Source organism: Alosa pseudoharengus, unplaced genomic scaffold, assembly GCF_046254945.1.
Source record: "Alosa pseudoharengus isolate Yale_2024_CS ecotype anadromous, Long Island Sound unplaced genomic scaffold, YU_APseudo_1.1 YU_APseudo_1.1_scf_22, whole genome shotgun sequence".
NCBI classification, from domain to species: Eukaryota; Metazoa; Chordata; class Actinopteri; order Clupeiformes; family Clupeidae; genus Alosa; species Alosa pseudoharengus.
Genome location: NW_027468680.1, coordinates 19484683 through 19507573, shown reverse-complemented (window position 1 = coordinate 19507573; position 22891 = coordinate 19484683). Strand labels below are relative to the sequence as shown.

At 40.4% G+C, this 22891-nt stretch overlaps 2 protein-coding genes across 4 annotated transcripts; one reads left to right on the top strand and one right to left on the bottom strand.

Moving 5' to 3' along the window:
* Window positions 1–7194: 7194 nt before the first annotated feature.
* On the top strand, window positions 7195–13766 carry ddo (D-aspartate oxidase). Of its 3 annotated transcripts, none has more exons than XM_076299244.1 (5): window positions 7195–7744; window positions 11750–11993; window positions 12151–12259; window positions 12688–12864; window positions 13078–13766. In XM_076299244.1, the coding sequence occupies exons 2-5, from the start codon at window positions 11822–11824 to the stop codon at window positions 13637–13639; spliced, it is 1020 nt and encodes a 339-aa protein (XP_076155359.1). In that variant the 5' UTR covers window positions 7195–7744; window positions 11750–11821; the 3' UTR covers window positions 13640–13766. The 3 variants fall into 3 exon arrangements, with proteins under 3 accessions (XP_076155359.1, XP_076155361.1, XP_076155360.1); XM_076299246.1 differs by lacking the exon at window positions 7195–7744 and adding an exon at window positions 8270–8701; XM_076299245.1 differs by lacking the exon at window positions 7195–7744 and having other exon boundaries at window positions 10198–11993.
* A 134-nt stretch (window positions 13767–13900) lies between these two features.
* LOC143138830 (uronyl 2-sulfotransferase) lies at window positions 13901–22834 on the bottom strand. The gene is made up of 8 exons (XM_076299243.1): window positions 22291–22834; window positions 18777–18820; window positions 18228–18383; window positions 17663–17742; window positions 17323–17476; window positions 16338–16435; window positions 15644–15801; window positions 13901–15369 (listed from the first exon to the last, which is right to left on the bottom strand). Exons 1-8 carry the CDS (start codon window positions 22511–22513, stop codon window positions 15122–15124), a joined length of 1161 nt encoding a protein of 386 aa, XP_076155358.1. The 5' UTR covers window positions 22514–22834; the 3' UTR covers window positions 13901–15121.
* Window positions 22835–22891: the final 57 nt, after the last annotated feature.

The window sequence follows — 22891 nt, the reverse complement described above, 5'->3', positions numbered from 1 at the left end:
TGAAATAGCTTTATTTCTTCCATCATTTAACACTGGCATTTGCGATGGTTTAAACTTACCTGTCATTTTCTTCACCATCATCCACATCTTATCCAAAGTAGTTTCTCTTCCAATTGTTGAACAAAATTGTCTTCATGCTTCTTTCTTGGTTACTTTAATTACCTTCCTTGTTAGAGCTTTTTTCCTTTGATAATCTACAAGATTATCCATTGTTAAAGTGTTACGTAGTTTCTTAAATGCTTTATTTCGATCTGCTACTGCATCTGTACATTCATCATTCCACCATGGTATATTTCTTCTTTTGTTTTGGCTTTTACTAATTGGAATACTCTGACTTGCTGCACTTAAAATAATGTTACTTACAGAATCATTCATTCTATCTATCGACTCTTCCAGGTCTAAAGATGAATTATTTATTTGATCATTACAACATTCCACATACTTAACCCAGTTGGCTTTCTGAAAGCACCATTTGTGGTTTATATAATTTTGTTGTATATATACATTTGTTTCTATCTTACATATAATTGGAAAGTGATCACTACCAATACTTGTATTTTGATCCACTTCCCATTCACATCTATTAGCTATTTTCCTATCCACTAAAGTTAAGTCAATACATGAGGTCTCATTTTTATATATATTTATATGTGTACCAGTGCCATTGTTTAAACACACCAGCATTCTATCATTAATCATTTCTTCTATAATTTCTCCATTCGCATCTGTTATTTTGCTTCCCCATAATGTATTATGGGCATTGAAATCCCCACACCATATTTCTCTATGACCTCTTCCCTTATAAATACTCTTCATTAAGTCATTTGATAGTTCTTTACATGGATTATAATAGTTGATAATTATCAAATTACCTCTATCCTCTTTATTAACTATTTCAGTTACAATACATTCATATCCTTCAGATACCTTTATTGGGCTGTATGATATTCCTTCTTTAACAAATGTCAAACACCCCCCTCCTCTATCTATCTCTCTATCATATCTTATACTATTGTATCCTTTTAAAACAAAGTCTAGTTGTGGCTTTAACCATGTTTCTTGGATGCATATAATATCAGGTTTAATTGGAAAATCATTAACATAACTTTTAAATTCCTGTCCATTTGCAATTAAACTTCGTGCATTCCACTGAAGAATAGAAAAAACCATAATCCATTTAACTAGTATGTATTCCATCATGATTATTATTTAACATTTCATGTACTTCATCAGCCTTTGCTATGATCCCCAAGTAATTATTAGCTGCTTCCACTACTGATTTTATTCTATCACTTTTCTTAGCATGCTGTATAGTGACATTGACTATTGAACAAATGAATGCAACAAAATTGTTCTTGTTTACCAACATTGTATCTTCTGATATTTTAGCCTTATATTCATTAATTTCTGAGATAGCCGTGTATATGATTTCCTGCTGAATTCTTTCCCTGTCATGACCTCTGTTATTCTCTTTACCTCTGTCTGAAGCTTCAGCAGAGTCCCTTCTTCTGCTCTGTTCTGGTGTATGGGCAGGCCTCTGATTGATTCTATCATTATTATTTACTTTCTTAAGTGCTTCTGCATATGATACTTGATGTGTAATCTTATATTTCTGGATTTCTCTTGCCTCTTTTTGCTTTTCACATCCCCCATAAGCTGCACTATGCTGGCCTCCACAATTACAGCATTTTAATTCAGTTATTTCCCCACAGTTACCATATTCATGTTCCCCTCCACATTTAGCACATCTGATCTTACCTCTGCATTGTGCTGCTACATGTCCAAACCTTTGACATTTAAAGCATCTTAATGGGGGTGGGATGTATTCCCTCACTGGATAACTCATATATCCCATTTGAACTTTAGTAGGCATTTCCACCTTAAAGTATAGCAAAATCGATAAACTTTCAACTTTCTCTTTTCCTTTAGTCAGCCTTTTTGCATCCATAAGCTCACCTCCTTTTAGACTATTTTTGATTTCGTCAATGGAAACAGATATCGGTATTCCTGTAATCACTCCTCTTGATTTTGATGTTGCACCTGGTATGTGTGATGTGATCTTGACCCCATTTAGTTTTTCTTTGCTTAGTACTTGTTTACGCTGTTCTTCAGATGCTGCAAAAATAAGCAATCTACCATTTCCCATGAACCTGGCATGATTGATTTTGCCTATCTCTTTCTCAATTGCTTTCGTTACATGTATTGGGTGTAAATCAGGACCTCCGTGTTGATCAAACACTACTACAACTTTAAATGTTTCACTTAATTGTTTATTAGCACTCTTCTTAACTCTGCTTTCTTCAATCTTACTCCGTTTAACAGTGTCTAACGACTCCACGCTACTACTGGAATCCGATCTCAGTCTTACCTGCTTTCTCCTAACTTCTTCCCAGAACATCACATTATCTTTATCCATAGTCAATGGATCTAAATCTTTGAGATCCTTCAAATAACCATCTGATTTTGCTGCCATCAGTCACTCTACATTCTTCTTCTTCTTCTTCTTCTTTTGAGTTTTATGGCGGTTGGCAAACCAACTTAACGGTGCATTACCGCCACCGACTGGGCTGGAGTGTGAATCAAGAGATATTGGAACTTAACTAAATGAATATATAGATTAAGAAGGAAATAAAAGAAATAAAAAGGAAAAATAATTAAATAAACAAATAAATAGAAAAGAAAACAAATAGATTAAATCCTTTTGGCTAAGTCTGTGTCTCTCAGAAATTTCATAACAAAATGATATATATTGCTAGATGATTTCCCAAGTAAACCTTGCATTGTAAAATTATTCTGTTTGACCATTCTGAGAGACTGAGCAAGCTGATTTCTTTCTTGGCTGTACTTTGGGCAATGAAATAAAATATGTTCTACAGTTTCTAAATGACTGCAATGTTGACATTTCCCTGTTGGATGTTTCCCTATTATCTTCAGTGAAGAATTAAGTCCTGTGTGTCCTATTCTTAACCTTGTAATTATACTTTCCTCTCTTCTACTCCTACACTCTGTCCTTCCTATATCCACTTCTGGTTGGATATTATATAAATGTCTCCCTTTGTCCTGATCCACCCAATATTCCTGCCATGTTGATCTTGCATATGTTTTAATGAACATTTTAGCTTCAGATTTGCTAAATGGGACTTGTAATATTTTATTGAGTTTCAGTGTTTGTTTTGCAAGCTTATCAACCTCCTCATTCCCTTTCACTCCAACATGTGCAGGTACCCAAAGAAACCTGATTTTTAAATCCTTTGCATTTAACTTATACAAAACCATATAAATGTTATTAATTATATAATTTCTTATAGATTTCCCAGTTTTCATGCTTTCTAAAGCTGAATAACTATCAGATATAATCACTGAATTATTTAAATCATTCCCCTCTACCCATTCCAAGGCCAACAAAATTGCAACTAGCTCTGTTGTGTATACTGACAAATGATCTGTTAGCCTTTCCTGACATATTACCCCTTTCTTTGGAATATATACTGCTGACCCAGCATGTCCTGTCTTTGGATCCTTGGAACCATCTGTAAATATGAATATATACTCAGAAAAATGCACATTAAGATAATATTTAACAATATCCCTCACTGCTACTTCCTTTGATTTATTTTTAATTTCCTTGTGAATGCCTAAATCTACATCTGGTATAGGGAAAAACCATGGAGGAATAGGAGGGACTGAAACCGTTGGACAGTACTGTAACTTATGTAACCCTATATTCTCAGCTTTCACATCGCCAATCCACCCAAAACTTCTGTAATTGGACTTACTATGTTCCCAGCAGTCTTTTAAGATAGCTTTAGCTGGGTGGCTATCACCTTGTCCCTTCACATTAACCCAGTATGCTAACATCAGTTGTACCCTTCTGATCCTCAAAGGCATCTCTCCCATTTCCACTTGCATAGAAGACACTGGAGATGTTTTAAAAGAGCCACTACATATCCTAAGAGCTTGAGCTTGCATGACATCCAATACTTTGGTATTAGACTCTGCTGATGACATATATGCTATACTTCCATAATCAAAAACAGCTCTCATTAGTGCCCAATATATATTTTGCAAAGATGCCCTGCTTGCACCCCATGCTTGTCCTGATAGACATCGTAGGATATTAACAATCTTTTTACATTTATTAACCATTTTTTCCAGATGAGTCTTCCATGTCAATTTTTCATCAAACCACATCCCAAGAAACCTTATAGTTCTCATTTGCTCAAGAGGTTGACTGTACAGTTTTAAAGATACAGGAGTAATCTTATGCTTTTTTGAAAAACATATGACTTGTGTTTTAGACACAGATAATTTAAATCCCCATTTATTTGCCCATTTTTCCACTTCATTAATTGCATCTTGCATTTTTGATTTAACATAAGATTCATTACGGCCTCTAAACCATAATGCTCCGTCATCAGCATACAGGGATTTCCCAATTTTCTGGTCAATATTTGAGAATATGTCATTAATCATAATGTTGAATAACAATGGGCTACATACACTACCCTGTGGAGTTCCATTCTCAACGGTGTATACCTCAGAGAATTCTGCTCCTACTCTTACCTGTATTTTCCTTTTAAACAAAAAATCCAAAATCCAATTGTATACTTTACCACCAATACCCAATTGTTGTAATTTAACTAATAACCCTTCTTTCCAAAGCATATCATACGCTTTCTCAACGTCAAAAAATACTGCTATTACCATCTCCCTATTAGTCTGTGCTTTCCTTATATCTGATTCTAAACATAATAATGAATCCATTGTATTTCGCCCTTTACGAAACCCACTCTGATATGGAGAGAAAAGGTCATTGCTTTCTAAATAATGGGTCATTCTAACTGTAATTATTTTTTCCATTATTTTACACAGCTGCGATGTTAAAGCAATTGGTCTATAACTAGACGGGTCAGATGGGTTTTTCCCTGGCTTTAGAATAGGTATTATAATGGCATGTTTCCATACTGATGGAAGCTGACCAATTTCCCAAATTTTATTTAAAAATTTTACTATTTCAAGTGTCTCATCTGTCATATTTGCTACCATTTTGTAACATACCATGTCTTTTCCTGGAGTAGTTTGTTTTGCATTAAGGACTGCTTTTTTCAACTCAAACATATTTAAAGGTACGTCTAATGGATTTCCTGAATATCCTTTCTTTTCTAATACATCTGGGAAATTTTCTAACACTCTACTTCTGTTCACTTGTGCTTCCTTAGTGAGGTTCTCAGAACTATGTACTTTCCTAAATGTCTGAGCTAAAACCTCAGCCTTTTCTAAATTAGTAACTGCCACTTTATCACCACTTTTTAATACAGGTAATTCATAATTCCTTTTAACTCCTCCCATCCTCCTTATCATTCCCCATATATCAGATAACTTCACATCCCTTCCTATGCTATTACAAAATTCCCTCCAAAATTTGCGCTTTTGTGTCTTAATCGTCTTTCTAACTACTGCCTGCTTTCTTTTATACTCTATCAAAGCATCCTGAGAATGACATTTCTTAACATATTTAAAAGCTTTATTTCTTGCTTTAACTGCTTTACTGCACTCATCATTCCACCATGGTACATTCTTACATTTCCTATTTCCTTTACTTTTAGGTATTGTTTCCTCAGCTGACAATATAATTTCATTTACTAATGCATTATTAAACTCATTTATTTCTATTTCTTTAATCTTATTAAGTTTAAGACATTTTACTGCACATATAATCTGAAAATATTCCCAATTCGCATTCTCTATTTTCCACCTTGGAATATTTTTAATCCTGTCTTGACACATCCCTGATCCCACTTTAACTAGAATAGGGAAGTGATCACTACCTATTGTTGTTTCCTTATCTACACTCCATGTACTAATACCTGCTATTACACTAGACACAAAAGTTAAATCAAGTACTGATTCAGTATTATTTGTACTGTTAAACCGTGTTCCCTCACCATTGTTAAGACATACCAAACATTTGTCATCAATATATCCTTCTAAAACTAAACCATTTGCATCTGTATTGTTGCTTCCCCATAACATATTGTGAGCATTAAAATCCCCACACCATATTACCTCACTAATTGGTGATCCCACAATATTTTCCAAGATACTACCCTCTATTTTTCCACAAGGATTATAATAATTTATTACATCTATAGAACCTTTACTAGTCCATATCCTTATCGTAATTGATTCATTCTTATCATTTACAGTTATAATTTCATAGCTTAAACCATTTTGTATGAATGTTACTAATCCTCCCCCTCTACCATTCCCTCTATCTCTTCTAACTGCTGAGTATCCCTTAATAATAAAATCTAACTCTGGTTTCAACCATGTTTCTTGTATACATATTATATTAGGCTTCTCTTTTATCTCATCTAAATATTTCTTAAATTCTTGGCCATTTGCTATCAAACTTCTAGCATTCCATTGTAGTATGCCTACATTTACCACCATTTAATCTACACCAGCATTGTGCTGGGTAGACTGATTGTCTGTACTTAAGTTATCCCTAACTGCTTCCCAAACCATTCCTTTTATCCCCAAGTATTTTTCAGCTGCTTTCACAATAATTTTGATCCTTTCAGTACGACTTGTGGTCTGTGCGGAACAATTGATAATTTCAACCATAAAAATCACAAAGTCATGTTTGCTGACAACTAAATTGTCCTTCCCAGTCTTTCCATCCTCTTCATTTATTGTGTCATTTCCAATACCCTCATTTTGTTTTTGTATTACATCCACTCTGGGGACCAGCTTTACTGCTTCAGAGTAACTAATGCCTTCGGTTACCTTAATTCGTTGTACCTCTTTGGATCTTTTACTAAATTCACAGCCCTGATATGCTGCACTGTGCTCCCCTCCACAGTTACAGCATTGATTGCGAACTTTGTCACATTTATCATAATCATGATCTCCTCCACACTTACTACACCTCTTCTTACCTTTGCACACAGCCGCTATATGCCCAAACCGTTGACACTTATAACATCGAAGTGGTGGAGGGATGTACAATTTAACCACATAGCTCATAAATCCAACAAAAACCTTTTCTGGCAATGTTTCCCCCTCAAACGTTAGCATGACTGATAGGCTGTCGCAAATATCTCCAAACCTCTTCGTTTTGAGTCTTTTAGCTTCACATACTTTAACGTGCTTAATGTTTGTTATTATAGCATCTGTCTGTACATTTACCGGAATACCAGTAATGACTCCTCTGACTAACTTTCTGTCATTAGCCTTTGAACATTGCACTAGTTTACCATGAATTGTATGCATTTAACTGCTTTTTTGAGTTGTTCTTCGCTTTTACAAAACACCAGTAATTGTCCATTTCTTAATATTTTTGCGCTCCTTACCTCTCCAATTTCTTTACTTAGACCTTTTGTAAGTTGTATCGGATTCCATTCTCTGAACGTAGTACCTTCTTTTCCCAACTTAACAAATACCTTATATTGTTCCCCACCATCTTTTAAAGAAGCACTTTCACCACAATCAGATGTATTATTCTTTTTCTTTTTACTTTGATTAGTATTCCACTCTTCGTTAACCTCGCTGTCTTCCAACTCTCCAGTGCTCCCCAACTCTCCTGTCTCACTTCCTACTCCGTCACTTCCTTCCTCCATCTCCTGACCATTCACAGCCCAGCTGTTGCCATCCACCCGACACGGAGTCAGTTTCCGTTTGCGCTGACGTCCACCTGGCATTTCGCACCGACTGAATCCTCGCTCTCCACTCTACATTCACTGTACAGTAAAGCTTTTTATTTACCAACTCCGAATGATACGAACGTGTCTTTCACCAACAGCAACCCGGAACCGGAAAAAACTCTCTCAAACGTCACGTCATAAAAGTTGTAGGCCTATAACGCAAAAACGCAATGACAGCTTGTTCGTGGTGGTGTAGTGCTGCCAAATTGAAATGGGATAGGCAAGGGTTATCTTATATTCGGCTATTACGTGTGGCACATTTATTGGGCTTTTAGCCTCTTTTAATTTATTTGATGAGGAACTGATAAAGACTGAGCAGCAGAAAAGTCATAGTCGATACATAAATCGTTTATTATTATAATTAGGCTATTAGCTAGCCTACTATTACTTTACTACTATTAGTGTTATTATTACTATTATTCAGATGAGGCAAAGGAATGTAAATCTGAGTCTGAAATGTTGGCTACAAACAGTCTACTGCTGTAACTGCACTGCTGCTATTATTAATTGTTAACTTCCGGGAACTATTAAGGCTTCCATTAGCTGCCATTGTTGGAAAAAAATGGAACATTAGCGTCAATGGAGTTGTCGCAACTCTACCTTTATATGGCTCTGGTATTTCCAATAAGGAATGGTCCCCTATTAATTCAGAAGGTACTTTATAGACGGTCCCTAAGTAGGTCGGCTGGGAGCAAGTAGACAGGTCATCTGTTTGTAGCCTACACTGTCTGCAAACACGGGGTGAAACCAGCCGCATAAAAAAAGAGAATATATCTGTCGAATATCCGAATATCAAACTAACTTCACCTCGGTGCTTCAGAGTGAGGTGGTTGTCTATGGAGCGCATTATGCCTGGCCATGCTCCTGAAAACTGAGTTGTTACAGGATTTTCTCAAGTGACTCCCAGAGTCGGATCCCGTCAGGACAGATGAGTCTGCAGCAGTAACGCAAGGGACATTCTGCAGATAGGCTACAGCAGCCTATGCCTCAAATAGGTAATGCCGTCATAAGAAGTCATCGCACGGTCATAAAACCAAAATAATGCGAGGTTCCAACTCCTATACCCCAGATTGCAGCCATGACTTATCCAGATAGCAAAATCAGATGGCGGACCGCTGGTGGTAGCCTATGCTGCCGGTGGCGTGCTACTTGTGGTCCGCCGTGTTGGACCACCATCTCTTTAAATTGAACCTGTCATGAATATCAAGAAAAGTTAATGAAATGATATATTTTAACTGAACAAGAGTTTAACTGAACAAATGAAAACATTTTCGAATTACGGGGGGTATTGGGGGGGTCCGACCCCCCTAGATGAGACTTGGCCCCCCCAAAAGGGATGAAAATAATAGTTTGGGGGGTACTGAAAAAAAATAATGTTATCCAATATTGCATGTAATTAAATGTAGTATTACCATCACATACCAAGAATTCAGGATATAATCGAATTAAATACGATTTTCAAACCCTCACCCCCATTGGGCTGTACCATTTCTCTGGTACGTTCAGACTGTATTGTTTGCTATGATATATACTGACGAATTAAAACAAATGCACAGTGGGCTGCAAAGCCTGAAACGAATGGGTTAACAAGCGGTGGCCAACTAGCCATAGTCTAATATGTCACTGCCTTTGTAACATAGTAATATTAGCCAACCTTAGAAAAACATTGAGTAGCAAGATCGCTATGGTTTAACCGTAGGTCTCCCTTCCACTCGGCCAAGACCATCGCTGCTGCTTAGCTTAAAAACCAGGCCTACAATCACACGCCATAGGAGGAGAGATATACTGACACGGGGAGAGGTTTAGTGAGGCGATTTATCATTTTGTGCAATTTCATTCTTAATGTCTTAACAAGAGGGAATTTGCACTAATATTCAGGGAATTTTGCATGTAGGCTACTGTAGATTAGTGGTTCTCAACCTTTTTTACGCAAATGTCCATACATCCATAATTGCAGTTACCTGCCGTTTGTTTGAAACGCTACGTGAACATATAATAATCAATTGGACGTGTAATGTCTTTCCTCGTTGCCATTATTAGAGATCAGCCTTTCTTAAAAGCGTATGCTGCACAAACGTTTTGTGATATAACAGGCATCCCAACCTGCAAAAGGTCATTTCAGGGAGGTATCCCTACTTTATCCTACTTAGATACTGAAATACAGATTATTGTGTTTCTTCAACAATGTCTAGTCAGTAAACCAAATAAGGGAGGCCTATAGTTAGGAATTGGGATAATAAAATATGTAGATTAGGCTACCTAGTACCAGCACGTTCATTGCTTTATCATGCAACAACAAATGTGTAGCTACCTCTCCGGAGTTTTTGTTTTTGGTGCATTTTGTCTATTTTTTCTAAAATCTAAGACAGTAGAAAATTATGTTTTTATTTTAATTATGTTTAAAGACTTAATTAAAATAAAAACATAATTTTCTACTGTCTTAGATTTTAGTTTCACATTGCAGGTAACGCTTAACATGACCAATAGGGCTACAAATTGTGGTTAACTAGTGTCGATAGCATATTGCGAGTAGGCCTAGTTGTGAACCATAGGAACTTTAATCGTAGCCTATAGCCAAATTGAAATAAATGCGAATTTATGATAAGCCTGTCAGTTCGACTGGCGACCCATAGTTGGATAAGCAGGTCCCCCCAAGCAGTCTGCATTGCTACACTGAGGGCTGCTCTGTCTGCTGATGTTTTGCTCAAAGGTCCAGGCGGTCCACATATAGCCTTCATGCCATTTCAGCTGAAAACACTTTTCATTTGTTAGCCTACTTATAAACGTATCTTTATTAGTGTCAACATAGCACAGCACAGCAAAATCTATTCAAATTGCACTCCGAGGGATATTGTCCATAAAACGTTGTTAAACTTAGCCTATAGGCTAGGATACATAATCACATATTTGGAGATTTGAAGTGGGCTCATATGCTTCCATAACGTATTGATGTAAGAAAGAGAAAATGTGGTAAGGCCAGCCTAGCCTATGGCATTTCTCATATCTCGCAGATAATTGGTTATAGTCCTGTTTTGCCGAAGGTTATTACGCGTAATAGTTTAAGCAACAATAGCAATAGCTTGTCACTAATAACGACACAAATAGACTAATGAATGTTCATTTAATGAAATTTCAACATTGTACAGTGTTCCTACATGTATTCATGTTCCAACACAAGCCTACATGTATCCATCATGTTCCAACAGAATAAGTACATGTTGCAACAATTCTGGGCACATGTTGGATACGTGTAAGTTCATGTAGGTATATGTAGGCTGCTTATAAAAAGGCAATTATTCTGATACATGTAAGTAAGGCGGGTGGTATGTATGACGTTCGGTTGGTCGATCGGTTGGTTGATCAGATGGACGGTCGGAAGGTTTTAGGCACGATTCCCGCGACATAGTAGCAGTAGTAGTTCTGTGGCCCATCTGTAAACAATTCTGGGTCTTAAATTTAAGTTGTATGTTTGCCATTTCCGTGCTATTGCTCTGTATGCATTTCCATGTTTGCATTGCACTATACCAAAACATATTTGACTGTGGCGCGTAATTTTACGCACGGTGCGCACCTTGAAACAGTGTTTACCCAATTTCATCCCTTCCCATAACGTGTAAGGTAAATTGTGCTTGCTAGTATGATTCGTTTCTTTTAACTTGTCGGCCAGCCAGCCAGCCATGGTCATATGACCTATATTTCGAAGGAAAATTGACTGAACCACAAGTGTGAAATCATGTGTGTAAGCCTATGGAGAGTAACGTCACCAGTCGGATCGTAGCCAGTTATGACCGACAGTGGTCTGCAGCCTCTTGCTATCGTATAAACAGCCTGGTTACACAATTGAACTTTGTACAGCCAGAGTTCATGAATAAGTTGCAAGTCATGCTTGATTTGCATAAACGTAGGCCTTGATCTCAATTTATACGATTCTGTAGATTTAATTCAGGCATTTATATATTGCCTTCCATAGCATGACAGTTATGGCATGTCTTCATGATTGAACACCATTTGATCGCACTATCCTACTACATTTATTTTCACAGTTCCTCAATCCACCAGATGGTGGCAGAATATTAGTAAATGCCGAGTCTTCCAAGAGTCAGTTGGACACCACAATGCAGTCAGTGAAAGTTGTGGTTGTAGGGGCAGGAGTGGTGGGCCTATCCACCGCGGTATGCATTGCAGAGACCCTCCCCCACTGCTCAGTGACCGTCATCAGTGAGCGCTTCACCCCTGACACCACCAGTGATGGAGCCGCTGGGATCTTGTTCGCTTCTCAGTTTCCAGGTAGCAAATATTTGGAGGGTCAAGGGTTTTCTGTGCAACCTTTCCCAGCAGCTGTTGTCCAGTGCTATTTTTTTTTTAAACTAGATGCCACATTTTTTTAAATTAGATTCCACATACCTTGAATGTGAATAGGGGTCTATGATGTTTCTCTTGACAGATATTCCTCTGGAGCGGCAACAGCGGTGGTTCAAGGAAAGCTTTGATCACCTGCTGGCCATCGCCCAGTCCTCCGAGAGTGGTGAGACAGGAGTCATCCTGAGCTCAGGGTTGGTCAGCAGACAATTCTCATCTTCTTTTGTATGCTTCCGCAGTCCAAGATAATAAGGTTATAAATGTGCTCCTTTAAAGGTTTATGTTGTCTATAGCACCTTTAAATTAAGAATTCCTGTCATCAACATCGTTGTACCTTCAAAACATTCTGCAAAGTACAGCATACACTTTAACAGATAAGAAATGGCACTTTCAGTGATTTATATACTATTAACCTTAGGGGCATGTAAATACATTAAATGTAAGTATTATATTGTTTTGTATTTGTATGTCGCTTTGGACAAAGGCGTCTGCCCATCCCATAACCATAATGCTGAAATGCTTATAGCCTTTGTCTTGTGGAAACGTACCACTTGGTGGATAATTTACAGGCAGTATAATCATTTAGGGAGTGGTTTTATAATCTCAGTCATGTCTTAAAAAGGTGTCAGGTCTTCAAGGAGGTGCCCGCTGATAAGAGGCCATTCTGGGCAGAGCATGTCCTCGGCTTCCGCTTCTTAAGCGACCGTGAGTTGAAGAGATTCCCTGATCACAAGTTTGGGCAGGCATTCACTACAATCAAGTGTGAGTGCACCACTTACCTGCCCTGGCTGGAGAAGAGGTACGGGCTCTACCTCAGAGAGAATCCCCAAGTGGCGGGTTACCTTTTCATGCAGATTAATGTTCTCTCCCAAACCTTGTTACACACGCTGCTCATTATGGTCATTAGCTGTATCCTCTGCACCATTGGTTTGACATTTACATCAATCAGTTTATCTTTTTCAGTTTGATTCTTAAAGGGATTGGAACAAATTATCGCAACTCTCTTGTGCAGATTTGGCAAAGCTGGCGGTAAGATCCTGTATGGGAAGGTCTCTGATCTCCAGCGCCTGGCTGACACCTATGATGTCATTGTGAACTGTTCGGGACTAGGAGCTCACTCCCTGGTGGGGGATGCAAAGATGCACCCCATTCGTGGGCAGATTCTCAAGTTCCACGCCCCCTGGGTGAAGAACTTTGTCCGTGATGGGGATGGCCACACCTACATCTACCCGGGGGTGAACAGCGTTACATTGGGGGGAACGCGGCAGGCTGGAGATTGGCGTCTAGAGGTGGACGTGGGCGACAGGGAGGGCATCCTGGAGCGCTGCTTTCGGCTGGAGCCGGCCCTTCACGGTGGGAAGGTGGTGGGGGAGTGGGTTGGCCTGCGGCCGGGGAGGGAGAGCCCACGGGTGGAGGTGGAGCGGCTGAGAATAGCAGGGGGCCGGGAGGTGCCGCTGGTGCACAACTACGGCCACGGGGGCAATGGGGTCACACTGGCATGGGGCACGGCCCTGGATGCCCTGGGGCTGGTGAGACAGTCTCTGCTGCAGCATCCCCCCATGGCCAAGCTGTGAACAGAACGGACTCGGCTGTGCGAATGGTAACTAGGTAAACAGATGTAAACATACAAATACTGTTTAATGCTAATTCCTAAATCTTTCATAGAATATTTGTCAAAATATAATAAATGTATTAAACTGTTTGACCAGATAATCTACACTTTTCTAATCAAAACGATTTAAAGGAATGTTAAAAAGGAATTGTGATTTATTTCAATAAATGTTCTTTAACACCAAGCAGATGTCACATTCCTTTATTTCACATTGTACCCTCAACTAAGCAAATCACATTTATTTGTTCACATTGCTATTTGCTAACACAATCCCCCAGTTGTACATGTAATTTCCTATCAATATGAAAATATGAAAAATAACTGAAAATCAATAATTTACATTTGTATTTTACACAAATCATACGTTTACGGGATAAATTCCAACAGCAATTTGATGACCAGTTTTCTCAAAGCTGCACTTTCAGCTGCCCTGTTTTTTCCCCCTTTCAGGTGAAAGGTGACATAGAAAGATTACATGCAATATATTAACACTGACTGATCTATTGGTTTTGGCCACAGTTAGCAATTAAATCCAGGCGTTCCTTACTGCATTCAATGGGAAGTCTGTGTTGGAGTTGACATGAATGACCAGACATGTATGACTCATATAAGCGATCCAACTGCACATGGCAAAAGCCAAAGTGGGAAACAAAGAGCGAATTGTAAGTCTCCCATCTCTCCTCCAGTACTGACATGCCAGTAGAGGAGAAAGGGGACATGTTACCAAAACAAAGTGAAGGCAACACATTCACCAGTGCCATTGATTTCAGAGAGACAAAATATTTACAGGTGAAAAGGGTTCATATGGTTGCAAAATTATTTCAGGAAAGTCATCTTTTTTTCTGACTCCTTTCTACCCCCCTTCTCTTCATAATAAGTTAATAATAATACTGTCACTTAAAAACATTTACCTCATTTTGGTCAATTAACCTTTAATTCAAGCCACAGACAAGACATTCTGAACTGCTAAATGACAACTGCTGTTAATAACTCTACAGAAGTTTTTTCTGAAGTAGGGTTTTAAAAGATTTAGCACTGTTCACCTAAAAGCCAGTTCTGTTTTGGAGACCATCTGGAAATGTTGTTTTTCAGCTCTTCCCTATTTTCCTCATCCCCTGATGAACTCGAGAAGGAATTCTGACTACAGCGTAAACAGTTTTAGCATCCAGTTACAGCTGGAGCGACCTCTGTTCTTTCTCCCTAGTGAAGGCCCTATTCTGATGTCACTGGATAACAAGCTAAGGCAGAAATCAAAGCAGTGCATTATTACTAATGACAAGGCCAGCATGTCTGCAAAAACAAACCCATCCAAAACAGCAGAACAAAGAACAATTTGTCTGGTGTATTTGAAAATGTGTTCTTCCACGTATGTCTGAACGGTTCCCTCTGATTGTCTGATTGGTTAGTCCGAGGGTTCTTGAATTGGTCCTCTGGACTGCTTATCTCAGTTGTGTCCTGCGTCGTCATCGTCCTGCTCGTCTGCGTGTGCTCTGGGGGCAGGGTTGTAATGGTGGCGTGAGGGTCGTGGCCCGGACCGCAGTCCGATCTTCCTCTTGGTGAGGTGGAACAGGTCTCGTATGAAGTTGTAAAAGATGTACTCGTACTCCATGCGCTGGTACAGCACCTGCAGGGCCTCCAGGCTCGGAGTGTGCTTGCGAACGGTCCCTGTCAGGTTGCCCAGCTTCTTATACTCTAGAGATGAGACAAGAAGGTGAGAGAAGAGTAAGAGAGAGATGTGTGTGTGTGAGAGAGAGTTAAGACCGTTCTCTGGAAATTTCAATTTCAACATATTATCTAAACAGGAAAAGGTAATAGAGCACAAATTAAATAAATCAGTACTTTGTGGTAACTGTGTGGTACATTTCCACAGATTTCACAACTTTTAAACACACTCTTAAAAATGTTGAGACATCCTGCTCTTAGTCTCTGGGATGAGGGTGGGGTAGGACTGGAGAGGAGGACCCACCAGGACTCTTGTAGATGTTGAGCACGTCAAAGAAGAAGTGCGGCAGGAGGCGTTCCAGCAGCAGAAGCACGTCCTCCAGCTCCTCCAGGACTCCCACCAGCAGGTAGTGTTCCAGAACATTCTGCTTGGCCTTCTCCAGAGCCCACTCGCTCGGCTCCCTAGCAACAAGCAACAAAGGCACAATGTTTTTTCCGTCCAAGAAGCAGGGGAATCTATTACAGAACAACCAAAACCTGTGAATTGCGTAAATATTTAATGTTTCTCAATAATATGTTAAACCTTGGTAAAACGCTAGACTGTAAAAATCTGTTCGAGCCTCCATGAAAAGTATTTCTGTCGGACAAAAGCTGCTGTGGATGAGCTGATTTCACAGTACTGTCTGCAGTGCAAGCTGTGGCGCAAATCTTCCACTCACCTCAGATGCCCCAGCAACCGAAATAAATTCAAACAACTTCGGCTCACCCAGGTGATAAATCTCCGGGGGTAAATTCGGTTTTATTGACCTTCTAATTAACAGTCACTAAATATAAGGCGCCACTCATGAGTTTTGGCTGAGGGTGGCTCTGGCAGTGGAGAGGACTTTGGCACGGAAAGGTCTCAGACAGCTTGGCGAGGGGTCTGAAGACACAGGGGCCGATGCCTGACTCTAACCTGAGAGTCAGGTGTTAGGGGAGGATTTGTGTACGAGTCTCACCTGCATTGCGGATGTTGTCCACAGAAGTACGGGATGATGTAGAAGAGGCGGGGGTTGGAGCACTCGGGGTAGTTTTCCAGGATACAGGTGTTGATGTCCTGAGACAGGAAAGATGGAGACGGTGTTAGCACAGAGGTTTCAATTAATGCTTGTTAGAGTTGCTGAAACCTGCTGAATTGAACAGACTTTCGTATTGGAATCATCACAGGTTCTACATAATGAATTCTTGGCCCATTAGCCTTACATCGCCTTATGCTTCTTCTGGTGCAAAATGTTCAATATGCATGTAGAATCCCTTGGTCTTGTCCAAAAGGCCTTGCCTTTGCCTAAACATAGCATACTTAAGGCAGACTGCTATTATAATATATGAACATGAGCTTGCTGTGTAATTCTACACATCACCACAAGGGGGTGCAGCAGCTGAGCATGTGATGTATGGAGGCATTCAGCCCAGGAGCTGCCACAGGACTATTTCCTGCCCAAAGCAAACACAAGCAGGCTCCAGAAAAAGACTCCTGGGACATGAATACCATCTATATGAGAAACATCACAGGAACCCCTTGTCGTCAGAGTACCAGATCATTTGTGGTGATGGCTTTCAGAGATTTCCAAGCAATTTGAATGAAGCCAACAAGTAAACATAATAATAGAAATATTTTTTGACATGAGCAACAGGGATTACATTCATCCTCAAGGCTAAATTAAAAATAAAAAAGCAACCGAGATGCAAGAGCAACCGACTGTGGAGTGGAGCATTTTGATCTTACAGTACTTCACCACTAACCCAATACTAACAATGATGGCATATGTCCCATCTCCTGTAAAAGCCATCGACAAAATCTATGAATGTGCTGGAGGCAAAGCTTAGGGTTTATCTGCCTCTGCATATATGTAGAACAGTGAGATGGAAAGACAACTACTGGTCAGTAAATTCTCTAGGCCATCTAGATGGTCTTTGTGCGGTTGCGAGGCCAGGAAGACTCACCAGATATCTCTCCTCATCCTTCATCCCAGGTGTCCGTACCAGGTGGTTCTCCTCGCCACGCCAGTCCCCAAAGCGCCGGAAGAAGTAGTTGGACAGGAAGCGGTTGATTGGGTCTCTGATGATGTTGATGTACACCGGCTCATCTATCCTGAACCTGTACAATACAGGCCTGAGCGTTTAGTTGTGAGCTCCAATGTCAACAAAGCAGACTACAATACAATACCTGTAGAATACCAAATGTCTAAACTTTAGCATGATTAAAGGAAATGAAATAAATATTTTAGAGGACAGTCACAGAAAACCTCAAGAGCTGTCAATGATTGAAAAATCTCTGGATAACCTGGTGAAGTTGAGAAAGTGTACATGTCGAGTGTACAGGAACGGCTGTGGTATCTCGGTGATGTTCCTCATGAGAGTCGCCTAAAACCAAACCAAACCAAAGACATATTACAGACATGTTATACTCTTACACCTCAAAGTCACACAGAATGATGGAAGATGTGAAATAAGACAGATAACCTTTTTGTTTTTATGGTCTTACATACAAAACCTTTCTACAACAACTTGCATTTATATAGACCCTTATCAAGGCACTCAAAGAGCTTTACAGTGGAGGGAGAACCATATACCACCACCAATGTGTAGCACCAACCTGGGTGATGGCCAGCAGCCATCATGTGCCAGAACGCTCACTACATCAGCTTGAGGTGGAGAGTGATAGAATGAATGAGCCAATTACACTTGAGGAGGATTAGGGGATCAGACTGAATGAGCCAGTTTGGGTATTAGCTAGTACACTAGCTGTGCCTGCCGTCTATGCTAGCCTGTGCCACTATGAAAGAGATTCAGATCCCTCAGATAGGATAAAAAAATGGATTCCACTGTGCTAGAACTGATGTGTGTACCTGCTCATGTTTGGTCAGTCTGGTCTTGTTGTGGATGTCTGAGGAGACCAGAGTGAACTGGTGTCGGTCAGCCAGAATGCGCAGCAGCAGGACGATGGTGCGACTGCCACACTTCCCCACGCGGTTGTACACCACCCTGCTGGGGAACGGCAGCACCTGCAATACAACACACCCATGATAGGGTTACAAGTCCATGAGGGTGAAAGGTGCACAGGCCACTTGGATACCAGATCTAGGGTCACCACTATCACAGTGCCACTGGGCCTACGGTGTCAAGCGATACTGGTCCACAGAAGTGGACCGATACTGAAGAGGTTAGAAATGAGTCATGCAACCAAGCATCCACTGCAACCCTGGAGTGACTGATATCAATTGATAAACATGCCAAAAAAACAACAACCTGTAGTGAAGTTAGGTCTGTAGTAAGACAATATGACCTTGTGGTGTAGCAGAAAGATATTTGAACAATTGTGCAAAGAGAGTTCGGCAAAAAGCCAGCCAGAGAACGATGTTCACATTTTTAAATAATATGAGTGATGAGGCACTTACTTTGGGGGCTACGGGTCCATGATCATCTGTAAACGTTGATTGTCCTGTGAGGGAGGAGTTGACAGTTATCTCATGCTTAGAAGCCACCCCAGAGGCTCATCATAATGTGTTTTTAAGAGACTCGCATCACAACGCACCAACCAAAGCAAAACATTTGTTCTGGCTCACAAAGACGTAAACCAAACATAACAATTTCCAAATGTTATTAGCATTTTATTCATATTCATATCTCTGCGGGAGAAATTTGTTGTAGACACAGAGATGCACAAAGGCTGAGATATAGTCCACAAAGTCATTATATATGATCTTTCCTTCACCTCACCGGGAGACAAGTTTATTCTGTCCACACAAAGCCAAAAACTACACAGGGATGCCCACTGGTTTCAAAATCATTTGTGTGGAAAGAACACCATGCTGATGATAGCATTCTGATCTTTCCTGTGTCTGACTGACCAAACATACCTAGATTCCATATCAACTAAGAATGCTTCTCCTGAAATAGCATTATAATAACATCATCCCTATCTCTTAAGCTACTGAAAGAATAGTTGTATGTGTACTGGCCAGGGCTCTGGAAGAAGAATTTGGAGGACTACCCAGCCGTGTAGTATTATTAACCAGCAGTGGCCTTGGGAATGTAGTCAGCAAGGCTCAGGAATCCACCTCACCTTGCTTAAAAAATCTCTATCTTTGTTTTCTAAGACAAATAAAAACAAACAAACAAAAAAGAGTCACCAAACAATCAATTGAACAAATCAAATTAGTATTTTTTATCATACAAGTGCTGTCATATATGCATCAATTTAGCGAGTATGAAAATGTGACTGTTTTGAGAGGTGTGACTGTTTTTATTAATAATTCCAACAGTGTGAGGTAATTCAAAAAGAACCTGGCACATCTTGCTCTCATAAACACATGAGATCTTGCCTGAGCTGAACTTCTGGCCTTTTACCTTCACTGTAGAGAGTTTTCTCCACTGTGCCCTGGCTGGTATGCATCATAGGGTTAGGGGCCCCACAGAGCACCTCTGTCAGGCTAGAGTCTGCAGGTAGAGAGGGGGCTTACCCTAAAGCCCTGCCTTCATCAACAGCCCACGCAGGGCAGACCCATGCTGGGGTCACTGAGCTCCAGCCTTCACTTACCCCTACCCCTCTATATCAGACAGGGCAGGGCATTAGACAGAGGACAGTGCGAAGGCAGTGTTGTTTTGCCAAAGACTCTCAGTGGTTCCTTAATACCGACTTGTTGATTTTCACAAGTAAGATATTTGGGTGGCGGATCTGAGAGGAATGAATCCTCATGATTCTGATTTAAGCCGGTTGGGAGTTCAGATGTGTGTGAGTGTGTTTGTGTTTGTGTGCGTGTGCGTGTGCGTGTGCGTGCGTGTTTGAGTGTGTGTGAGGGGGGCTCTCTCTACTCTGAGTGGCTGTATTATATAATATCATTCAGCTTTCCTACAAGGGGTGGGATTGGGGGGGGGGGGGGGGGGTCCAGCCTGTCGGCCAGGCTGGATTTTTCCATGGGTCAGTGGAGACTTTTCCAAAGGCACAGCTCTAAATGAAATCATTACTGGATCTGAGGCCGAAGACAGAGAGTTCACTTTTTATCTGGAGACTGCCTGAGACCAACAGGAAATGAGCTCTGATCTGGTTTACACGCCACATGCTTTGGCTGGCCGCTATGGGTGAATTATGCAGAAGAATGGAATCTGACATGGAATACAAAATCTAGTGCTGTTTTTTTATTGGTGTTAAGCGCACTAATGGAAGGAGACTGCAGGTGCTCCACTGACTCCGTCAAAAGAATGGAGTTCATATCGGGTGATTATGACTCACTGGTACACATTTCTACTCTGTTCTGTTCAAAGGATCATAAAAAATCCATTACATACCAATTGAATGAACCAACACATCAGTAACTGATTTTAGTGGTGCACAACGCAGATGGTGTTTGCACTTCAAAAGGCAAACTGTAATGCAAAATGATTCACAAACATGCTACAAGTAACACCACCATCACATTCTGTGAAACAAGTATGGACTCAATTAAATGCTTAACAGATTCTCCCTACAGTGATATAGTACACACAGAGGCAGTGTGCGGTAGTGGTCACTAGGAGAGGTCTTGTGTGTACTTCAGGCTACTGACAGCTAAGGTTGACCAAGGGTTTGTCCATGAGGGGCCACAGACATGGACAGAACCCAGGCTAGGTTATTTAGGGACAAACTGATGTAGTGCTTTGATGAAACCAGATGTGTTTGGTGAGTTGAAGCCACTGGTTGACCAGGGAGTCCAGAACATACACAGCTGTTTACACCTAAACTCAGAACGCATGCTGGGAGGTGTGTGTAAACTGATGGCACCTTAGAGTTTTAAGTGTATAATGCAATTCAGTTGTTGTGATTGCCCTGATCCCACTGAACTTCAGCTAAGAGGAATTCATCCTTCACAAGCGCAGACTTGGTTTTACTGTTGATTAGGGTAGACTGAGCACAGTTGAAAGAGAGGAACTGTTGAAACACCTTATGTCAAGTCTGATCTGTGGTGATGCTGCACATCTCTACATTCTGGGCTAAAGAAGGCCTGAATCATTTTGCATGGTCAATGGTAGGCCACTGTAATATATATTGTATAAATTATGTTGTTTCCTAGGCTCAGGATTAATTAGAACTGAAATCAAAAGATTGTTTTGAATGGTAGGTCTATGTTTAGCTGTAAATTAGGTAGGCAGCTTTCCTAACCACACAGTGTTTCCACTGTGGTGCTGTTCCATCTGTACTGACACTCCTTGCATTTATGAGGTAATTGTGGAAAATATCAGCTACCTAAACAGATTGTTATAATCACTTTTTAGTAAACAAGATATAGAGTTCCATTATGATACATGTTTAGTTTTCTGTGTGGATGGTAATGCAAGAAGGCAACAGCCGACTGGACCTACTTGGTAGACTACTACTAGGCTAATAACCTAGGTTATCTAATACAAATCACAATGCTTGCACAATGCTTGTTTTCTTTAACCTAGGCCTACTATTAAAATAATAAATATTTGCTGGTCTATTATGTCATTTGATGAATTAGGAAACTATCTGAGTTAAGAGCTTATCTGAGTTTAAGAAGAGCTTAACACTGAAAACTTTTGTCTGATTCCCCACTCACCACCTTTTTCTCTTGTTTCTCAGGTGAAGAAAACGGAAAGTCGTGCATAATACCTTATTTGTGGTGGCCTAACATATCTCTGAAGTACTAGGCTAGTAGCTTACAGCCAAACTCTTCCTCGTAGCCCACCTGAGGTCTACTGTGCAGAGCTAAAAATATTAAATATTCTGCGCGTATAGCCTAGGCTACGTGTACCTACAGTCCCCAACACAAACGATCCTTTATTCAATAAAACGTGATTTCGTCACTTCGAAGGGGGCACCGCGGCCCACTGGAGCTGGCAAGTTTCATAACAAAGATAGGCTAGAATTATGAGCAGTTAATCAAATTAAATAAATATTAAGTTTATTCTTACCGAAATAATAGCGGATGTCTTGGAGAAGGTTTGGAGGGCCGCCGTTTAGTTGCCAAACAAGTGAACCCAAACAGAACAGGAATAGTGCTGTCAAGCAGAAGCCGAAGTCGCGCCGTGAGATTCGGAACAAAATAACGGCCAGCCAGTTACCCCTCTTGTTCTTCCCTCGGTTGTGGTTTGCTTGATGTTTATGAATTTGATTGTTGCCTATATTCTTCATCATATCATAATCATTTGGAGTCGTAGTCAGTGATGGTCCCCATTCGAAAGCGCCGGAGATTTTTCGCCGACATCAACGCACCTAGGCCTACTGTCCGTTGAAACTGAATGACATCTAACCTGACGGTCAACCACGGTAAGCGGTTGCTCTCGGTTTGAGAAACTGAAAAGTTCCTTCATCATTCACTATTCAAAAGCGATGTGGCGGTGTCGAGTTTCAAATCCCAGTGGATAAACCAGATGACTCAAAGCGCACAACTTTTGACTCGCCTGGAGAAAGGGAGACACCTTCTGGCGAAGTAGGCGAGTTCTCACCTGGACTTCTGTCAAGAAGAGCCTTCAGGACTTTTGAAGCCGACTGAACATGTGTCGCCTACCTACG

Bases quoted from the DNA above. Each gene is read 5' to 3' on its own strand.
- ddo (XM_076299244.1), top strand. From the start codon at position 11,822: ATGCAGTCAGTGAAAGTTGTGGTTGTAGGGGCAGGAGTGGTGGGCCTA. The intron at 12,260-12,687 runs GTTGGTCAGCAG...TGTCTTAAAAAG, and splicing joins GGAGTCATCCTGAGCTCAGG to GTGTCAGGTCTTCAAGGAGG. The intron at 12,865-13,077 runs GTACGGGCTCTA...TCTCTTGTGCAG, and splicing joins CTGCCCTGGCTGGAGAAGAG to ATTTGGCAAAGCTGGCGGTA.
- LOC143138830 (XM_076299243.1), bottom strand. From the start codon at position 22,513: ATGATGAAGAATATAGGCAACAATCAAATTCATAAACATCAAGCAAAC. The intron at 18,384-18,776 runs GTAAGTGCCTCA...GTTGTATTGCAG, and splicing joins ATGGACCCGTAGCCCCCAAA to GTGCTGCCGTTCCCCAGCAG. The intron at 17,743-18,227 runs GTACACACATCA...GTTTGGTTTTAG, and splicing joins GACTGACCAAACATGAGCAG to GCGACTCTCATGAGGAACAT.